The 9,312-nt window shown below is 32.1% G+C and overlaps 1 protein-coding gene across 1 annotated transcript in view; it reads left to right on the top strand.

The window, feature by feature from the left end:
- The window catches only part of LOC123700733 (neuronal acetylcholine receptor subunit alpha-10-like), a 35,642-nt gene continuing 26,330 nt past the window's right edge, over positions 1-9,312 (top strand). Inside the window, exon 1 of the mRNA XM_045648087.1 lies at positions 1-357. Coding sequence (XP_045504043.1) covers positions 297-357 — 61 coding nt within the window. The 5' untranslated portion in view covers positions 1-296. The remainder of the gene's footprint in view (positions 358-9,312) is intronic.

The raw sequence follows: 9,312 nt of genomic DNA, 5'->3' as shown, positions 1-9,312 counted from the left end.
TAGCACGCGCGCCATTCACGCAAACATCAACTTTTATCCGCACCGTTAATCACATTTTACGAACGTCATAAACAATTTATTACATAAAAATGTTTTGAGGCTACACCGAATTTATTGCCTATTGTATAATCACTAGTACAAAGGAAGTGTTGTGTTTAAAATTTGCGATAATAATGAATTTGTGCGTTTATTGCATTAACTTTACATTATTGAGTGATTGTATTTAATATGTTTTTTGGGATTTGCTTTACATTTATATTTCGTATAATATACCCAGTTTATACAAGACAGTTATTATGAATATGTGGCTAATAACATTGAAGTTTATTTGGATCCTTTCACCATTAATTTTAAAAGGTATGATTTCTCGATATTTTTTTTTTTTTTTTTTATACAATTACGTATTATAAGCGTCATGTACAACAAAAACATTGTCTAACCGTTATTATAACAAATATATATCTTACTAGCTTCCGCCCACGACTTTGTACGTGCATCCTCGTTTTTCCCCGTTCCCGCAAGAATTTCGGGAAATCCTTTCTTAGGGGACGCCTACGTTATGACATCTACCAACATGCCAAATTTCAGCCCGATACGTCCAGTGGTTTGGGCTGTGCGTTGATAGATCACTATATCAGTCACCTTTGAGTTTTATATATATAGATATTGAAGTGATTAACTATCCAAATCTTTATTTTTATCAGTTCTAAAATTATAAATTAAACTATAGATGTAACGTAACGACTAGCGTAAGGACGTAACGTTGTAAGTACCTATATGTTGTAGTATCGAAGTGCGAACAGTTATTATTTGTTGCACATTTACAAAAATAATTATAATTTAAACACCGCTGAAACTTTTTGAGTAATTTTATTCGCAAATCACGTAGAAAAATACAATTTGTATGCGACTAAGTTAAGGAAATAGATGTCTGTAGAAAATACCAAATGATTAAATGAAAGTAGTTTTCGCGCTTAGGAACATTAAGGTGGATGTTCCGACCGTCCCTCCATACATTTTTGATTACCTCTAAACACTTAACACAGACACTATTTCTTTAAAACTAATCATTTTATCACTTCTCTATAATGAAATGTGTGCGCGTTCGACCTTTTTAATCAATAATTTACAATATTTACTTAGAAAAACAACAGTAAAATACCAGAAAAATTTGACACTTCTACAGTAGTGTGCGTGACTTTTGCCAAGCGAAACACGACATAAAGCACGACATCTAGCGCATAGACTATATACTTATTACAGATCTAGCGCGTCAATGTCTAAACGAAAGGCGATGTATAGACATAAGACGCGCTAGATGTCGTGCATTCGCGTTCGTTATCTTATACATAATGAGCATAATTCTAATAAATCAAAGTTCTGTGTAAAAATTGAGTAATTTCATTTCCAATCGTTCAAAGAAAATAACAATAAAATAAAATAAAAGTAATGACCTTAGAAACTATGTTTTTTTTTGTAAACAATTTATTACTCATTATTGTTCGTCCGTCGTAGGTCTGTAAACTGTATTGTACACTGAAGGTAAATGGTACTGTAGGTACTTTAGTTCGGCGTCGTCGTCGGCTTGATATAAATTACATTCTTGATTTCATTGACACGCGCTATGATTTGCGCGCGGAATTTCTTGTGTTGTGAATTTATTTTTGTATGCTATGCATTTTAATTGATTCAAATTGCAATGTTTCTCTAGTATGCATTTGAGACTATATTGTAAATTGTAATAATTGATCGTGGGTATAGTAATTAATTATTCTAATAACGCAATTAGTAATATATGTATTTTCGGTGGGATTCAAAACAAAAAATTGGCCCGTGATTTTTATGAAATTTCACCACATTGCAAATCACATCAATCATAGTTCATACACATGTATGACGAAAGTGATTAGTATTGTGGCTAACATTGACTCATCAGTTCATCACTGAAACCAGTGATAAATCAGTACCTATATCATATTGTGTTTGAATATTTTTAAACAATGATATAAGTATACAATTATTATAAATCGGTAAACTATCAAAGTAATCACAAACTTGCAAACATTGGTAAAATGTCCAGTAGTTTATGAGCCTATTCATTACAATCAAACAAACAAACAAAGTTTTCCTCTTTATAATATTAGTGTAGACAAACACTATGAATACGATCACGAATGCAAATTCGGGGATTTTCTAATTATTGCTAAATAATAATTGAATTCGTTTTGAAATACTCTATAATTTTTAGTGTATAAATATTAAATAGACATTTATAATGTGGTGCTCATTTTTTTTGTACTGCTAACGCTATTGTAGGTACCTATTTTCGTTGTTTTATTTCAAGTGAACACGGCCATACAATTTTGTCACGAGCCGCCTATGATTGTAGGTAGTTACTTTTGTTAGGCTCCTTCGTCGTCCGCGTCGCGTCCGCGTCGGCTCGAAAGTTCTTGATTTCATTGTCACGCGCTATGATTTGCGCGCGGATTTTCTTGTGTTGTGAATTTATTTTTGTATTATTATTATTATTTTTTTTTTTTTTTTTATTGATTCAAATAAAATATTTCACTAGTATGCATTTGAGACTATATTGTATTATGTATAATTTATCGTAGGTATAGTTATTCTTATAACGCAGTTATATTTTCGGTGGGACAATTTGACCCGTGATTTTTCTGAAATATCACCACGTTGCAAATCACATCAATCATACACATAACACACGTATGACGAAAGTATAGTGGCTAACATTGACTCATCAGTTCATCACTGAAACCAGTGATAAATCAGTACCTATATCATATTTTATTGTGTTTGAATATTTTTTAAACAACGATATATACAATATTATTATAAATCGGTAAACTACCAAAGTACTTCCGAATTTTCAGACAGACAAACAAGTAGTTTGAACACGCAGTTTTCTTATACTAGTAGCAAAAATCAAAACCATAATATTATGTTTACCTACTATATTTTACTAAAAGTCGAGTGCGTCGAAATCGTAAATAATAATATAATGTTTTTCACCTTCCTGGTTATTTTCCCATAGTAAATAGTGTTTTAGGTTTGTTGTTGTAGGTAGGAATAATAATAATTATTCTTACTTGTTGGTTATGAAATGTATATTGAAATAATTTACTTTTACAAATCATTAGTGATATTAGTTTTGAGTGAAAATGCTTGGATCAGCATAATATTATATGGTACTTCAAATACATGTTTTGATAAAAAAACAATAGTGTAATAAAATAAAACTGCGTTTTATTGTAATCAATGTTGACAGTTTTAAATTCCAAAATTATTGATCAATAAAATAGTTTACACCAACAAATATAACTTTTATTTTTATAACCATCGTTCATAATATAAACCGTAGCAGGTGGCGTTTTGAAGTTCTGTCTACTCATACAGAAAAATGGAAAACTTGTTTTTTTTGTAAACAATTTATTACTCATTATTGTTGTTTGGCTGTGTGTTTGGCAACTCGAAGCGTGGTCGTCCGTCGTAGGTACTTTTGTTCGGCGTCGCGTCGTCGCTCGTCCGCGTCGCGGTCGGCTTGATATAAAACATTCTTGATTTCATTGACACGCGCTATGATTTGCGCGCGGAATTTCTTGTGTTGTGAATTTATTTTTGTATGCTATGCATTTTAATTGAATCAAATTGCAATATTTCTCTAGTATGCATTTGAGACTATATTGTAATAATTGATCGTGGGTAGGTATAGTAATTAATTATTCTAATAACGCAATTATATTTTCGGTGGGATTCAAAACAAAAAATTGGCCCGTGATTTTTATGAAATTTCACCACATTGCAAATTATATATTATACAATTACAATTACAATTATTATAAATCGGTAAACTATCAAAGTAATCACAAACTTGCAAAATATGCTTTTCCGAATTTTCAGACAGACACACAATTTTATTAGTTTGTTTTAGCAAAGTAGGTACCTATACCTATACGCTTACGTCGCGCGTCGCGTCGCGTCGTCGAAAACGGTGCGCCCAGAAACAAACATACCTACCTAATTCAGTTACAATCCTATTTTTGTTCCGTAATATATTGTATTCTAATACGATTTTTTTTATTCGTCGGCCAGTTCTACTAGGTATAAAAAGATAAAATTGAAATATAATTATTGTAGCGACAGCCATATGTTACTATGTTTTCGTAAATATGTTTTTCACCTTCCTGGTTATTTTCACATAATCTTATATATATATAAATGAATCGCAAAATGTGTTGGTAAGCGCATAACTCGAGAACGGCTGAACCGATTTCGATAATTCTTTTTTTATTATATTCCTTGAAGTACGAGGATGGTTCTTATGTAGAGAAAACGTAAACATGTACCACGGGCGAAGCCGGGGCGGACCGCTAGTCTAATATAAAAATGAATCGCAAAATGTGTTGGTAAGCGCATAACTCGAGAACGGCTGAACCGATTTCGATAATTCTTTTTTTATTATATTCCTTGAAGTACGAGGATGGTTCTTACTTCTTATGGAGAGAAAACGTAAACATGTACCACGGGCGAAGCCGGGGCGGACCGCTAGTAAATAATAAAATAATAAATAGTGTATTAGATTTGTTATTGTATCTTGTATACCTACGAATAATTATTCTTACGTCTTGTTGGGAAATGTTCAAATACCTACCTATTGAAATAATTTACTGTTACAAATCATTAGTGTTATTAGGTAGTTTTGAGTGAATAGGCATGGATCAGAAATTCAGAATATAATATGCTACTAACTACTCAAATACATACACGCCAAACTTGTTTTACATTCACGCCATCTAGAGTTCAATCTTTATCATTTTTGTATACGTCTGTGTGTGTAAACGACCCTGTATGCAATGACAGATGTTAAAACGCATGGTTTTACCGAATTGGGTGGATTTTAAGGCAATGATATGACATATTTAAATAAAATATAATATTCAGTAATCGCCATGACTATTCCTACGACCTTAATCTTTTCCAATTACGCAAAAACTCAAATAAACTAGAAATGTAGAATTCAGCGCCATCTAGCGGGACATTGGCTGGGAACAGATCGTAGCAATCACCTTAATTGAATAAATAAATGTTTGAGTTTGAGTTTCATCTGTAGTTTGTTTTCATGCGCTTCGGGGCAATGGTACTAGTCACGTGCTCTCTGTGTGATAACGGTCATTAGAGGGAGAGGGAGACCTGTCAAGTGTTTGCATTAGTCTGAAGGAATCTTGGGAGGAACTAGCTGATTCATTGAACTTGATCTATTTGGTGTAACTGATAGGTACTTCATAAAAGCTGAATTACTACAATGGAACGTGTTCTGACTTCTGCTGTGTTGAGCTTTCGTTTTAAATAAAAATAATCTACTTACAGAGTATGTTTTCTAGTTTATTTTAATGAAAAAGATGCTTATAGAAAGCTGAAATATTGAAATAAGTGTGATGTCACGTTCCGACCTTTCGGTCGGTTGGGTTCCCTTCCCTTCAGTATTTAATGGACCTTTTAGACCGATGATAATGATGATATTTTCTAAAATTATGGTTTTAATTTATTCTTCGTTTGTTTATGAGTTTTCTTTGTTTTCATATCGCAATGGTGATTAAGGTGGATGTTCCGACCGTCCCTCCATACATTTTTGATTACCTCTAAACACTTAACACAGACACTATTTCTTTAAAACTAATCATTTTATCACTTCTCTATAATGAAATGTGTGCGCGTTCGACCTTTTTAATCAATAATTTACAATATTTACTTAGAAAAACAACAGTAAAATACCAGAAAAATTTGACACTTCTACAGTAGTGTGCGTGACTTTTGCCAAGCGAAACACGACATAAAGCACGACATCTAGCGCATAGACTATATACTTATTACAGATCTAGCGCGTCAATGTCTAAACGAAAGGCGATGTATAGACATAAGACGCGCTAGATGTCGTGCATTCGCGTTCGTTATCTTATACATAATGAGCATAATTCTAATAAATCAAAGTTCTGTGTAAAAATTGAGTAATTTCATTTCCAATCGTTCAAAGAAAATAACAATAAAATAAAATAAAAGTAATGACCTTAGAAACTATGTTTTTTTTTGTAAACAATTTATTACTCATTATTGTTCGTCCGTCGTAGGTCTGTAAACTGTATTGTACACTGAAGGTAAATGGTACTGTAGGTACTTTAGTTCGGCGTCGTCGTCGGCTTGATATAAATTACATTCTTGATTTCATTGACACGCGCTATGATTTGCGCGCGGAATTTCTTGTGTTGTGAATTTATTTTTGTATGCTATGCATTTTAATTGATTCAAATTGCAATGTTTCTCTAGTATGCATTTGAGACTATATTGTAAATTGTAATAATTGATCGTGGGTATAGTAATTAATTATTCTAATAACGCAATTAGTAATATATGTATTTTCGGTGGGATTCAAAACAAAAAATTGGCCCGTGATTTTTATGAAATTTCACCACATTGCAAATCACATCAATCATAGTTCATACACATGTATGACGAAAGTGATTAGTATTGTGGCTAACATTGACTCATCAGTTCATCACTGAAACCAGTGATAAATCAGTACCTATATCATATTGTGTTTGAATATTTTTAAACAATGATATAAGTATACAATTATTATAAATCGGTAAACTATCAAAGTAATCACAAACTTGCAAACATTGGTAAAATGTCCAGTAGTTTATGAGCCTATTCATTACAATCAAACAAACAAACAAAGTTTTCCTCTTTATAATATTAGTGTAGACAAACACTATGAATACGATCACGAATGCAAATTCGGGGATTTTCTAATTATTGCTAAATAATAATTGAATTCGTTTTGAAATACTCTATAATTTTTAGTGTATAAATATTAAATAGACATTTATAATGTGGTGCTCATTTTTTTTGTACTGCTAACGCTATTGTAGGTACCTATTTTCGTTGTTTTATTTCAAGTGAACACGGCCATACAATTTTGTCACGAGCCGCCTATGATTGTAGGTACTTTTGTTAGGCTCCTTCGTCGTCCGCGTCGCGTCCGCGTCGGCTCGAAAGTTCTTGATTTCATTGTCACGCGCTATGATTTGCGCGCGGATTTTCTTGTGTTGTGAATTTATTTTTGTATTATTATTATTATTATTTTTTTTTTTTTTATTGATTCAAATAAAATATTTCACTAGTATGCATTTGAGACTATATTGTATTATGTATAATTTATCGTAGGTATAGTTATTCTTATAACGCAGTTATATTTTCGGTGGGACAATTTGACCCGTGATTTTTCTGAAATATCACCACGTTGCAAATCACATCAATCATACACATAACACACGTATGACGAAAGTATAGTGGCTAACATTGACTCATCAGTTCATCACTGAAACCAGTGATAAATCAGTACCTATATCATATTTTATTGTGTTTGAATATTTTTTAAACAACGATATATACAATATTATTATAAATCGGTAAACTACCAAAGTACTTCCGAATTTTCAGACAGACAAACAAGTAGTTTGAACACGCAGTTTTCTTATACTAGTAGCAAAAATCAAAACCATAATATTATGTTTACCTACTATATTTTACTAAAAGTCGAGTGCGTCGAAATCGTAAATAATAATATAATGTTTTTCACCTTCCTGGTTATTTTCCCATAGTAAATAGTGTTTTAGGTTTGTTGTTGTAGGTAGGAATAATAATAATTATTCTTACTTGTTGGTTATGAAATGTATATTGAAATAATTTACTTTTACAAATCATTAGTGATATTAGTTTTGAGTGAAAATGCTTGGATCAGCATAATATTATATGGTACTTCAAATACATGTTTTGATAAAAAAACAATAGTGTAATAAAATAAAACTGCGTTTTATTGTAATCAATGTTGACAGTTTTAAATTCCAAAATTATTGATCAATAAAATAGTTTACACCAACAAATATAACTTTTATTTTTATAACCATCGTTCATAATATAAACCGTAGCAGGTGGCGTTTTGAAGTTCTGTCTACTCATACAGAAAAATGGAAAACTTGTTTTTTTTGTAAACAATTTATTACTCATTATTGTTGTTTGGCTGTGTGTTTGGCAACTCGAAGCGTGGTCGTCCGTCGTAGGTACTTTTGTTCGGCGTCGCGTCGTCGCTCGTCCGCGTCGCGGTCGGCTTGATATAAAACATTCTTGATTTCATTGACACGCGCTATGATTTGCGCGCGGAATTTCTTGTGTTGTGAATTTATTTTTGTATGCTATGCATTTTAATTGAATCAAATTGCAATATTTCTCTAGTATGCATTTGAGACTATATTGTAATAATTGATCGTGGGTAGGTATAGTAATTAATTATTCTAATAACGCAATTATATTTTCGGTGGGATTCAAAACAAAAAATTGGCCCGTGATTTTTATGAAATTTCACCACATTGCAAATTATATATTATACAATTACAATTACAATTATTATAAATCGGTAAACTATCAAAGTAATCACAAACTTGCAAAATATGCTTTTCCGAATTTTCAGACAGACACACAATTTTATTAGTTTGTTTTAGCAAAGTAGGTACCTATACCTATACGCTTACGTCGCGCGTCGCGTCGCGTCGTCGAAAACGGTGCGCCCAGAAACAAACATACCTACCTAATTCAGTTACAATCCTATTTTTGTTCCGTAATATATTGTATTCTAATACGATTTTTTTTATTCGTCGGCCAGTTCTACTAGGTATAAAAAGATAAAATTGAAATATAATTATTGTAGCGACAGCCATATGTTACTATGTTTTCGTAAATATGTTTTTCACCTTCCTGGTTATTTTCACATAATCTTATATATATATAAATGAATCGCAAAATGTGTTGGTAAGCGCATAACTCGAGAACGGCTGAACCGATTTCGATAATTCTTTTTTTTTTATTATATTCCTTGAAGTACGAGGATGGTTCTTATGTAGAGAAAACGTAAACATGTACCACGGGCGAAGCCGGGGCGGACCGCTAGTCTAATATAAAAATGAATCGCAAAATGTGTTGGTAAGCGCATAACTCGAGAACGGCTGAACCGATTTCGATAATTCTTTTTTTATTATATTCCTTGAAGTACGAGGATGGTTCTTACTTCTTATGGAGAGAAAACGTAAACATGTACCACGGGCGAAGCCGGGGCGGACCGCTAGTAAATAATAAAATAATAAATAGTGTATTAGATTTGTTATTGTATCTTGTATACCTACGAATAATTATTCTTACGTCTTGTTGGGAAATGTTCAAATACCTACCTATTGAAATAATTTA

Source organism: Colias croceus, chromosome 1 (assembly GCF_905220415.1).
Source record: "Colias croceus chromosome 1, ilColCroc2.1".
Classification (NCBI taxonomy): Eukaryota; Metazoa; Arthropoda; class Insecta; order Lepidoptera; family Pieridae; genus Colias; species Colias croceus.
This window is presented reverse-complemented; position numbering and strand designations above follow the sequence as displayed.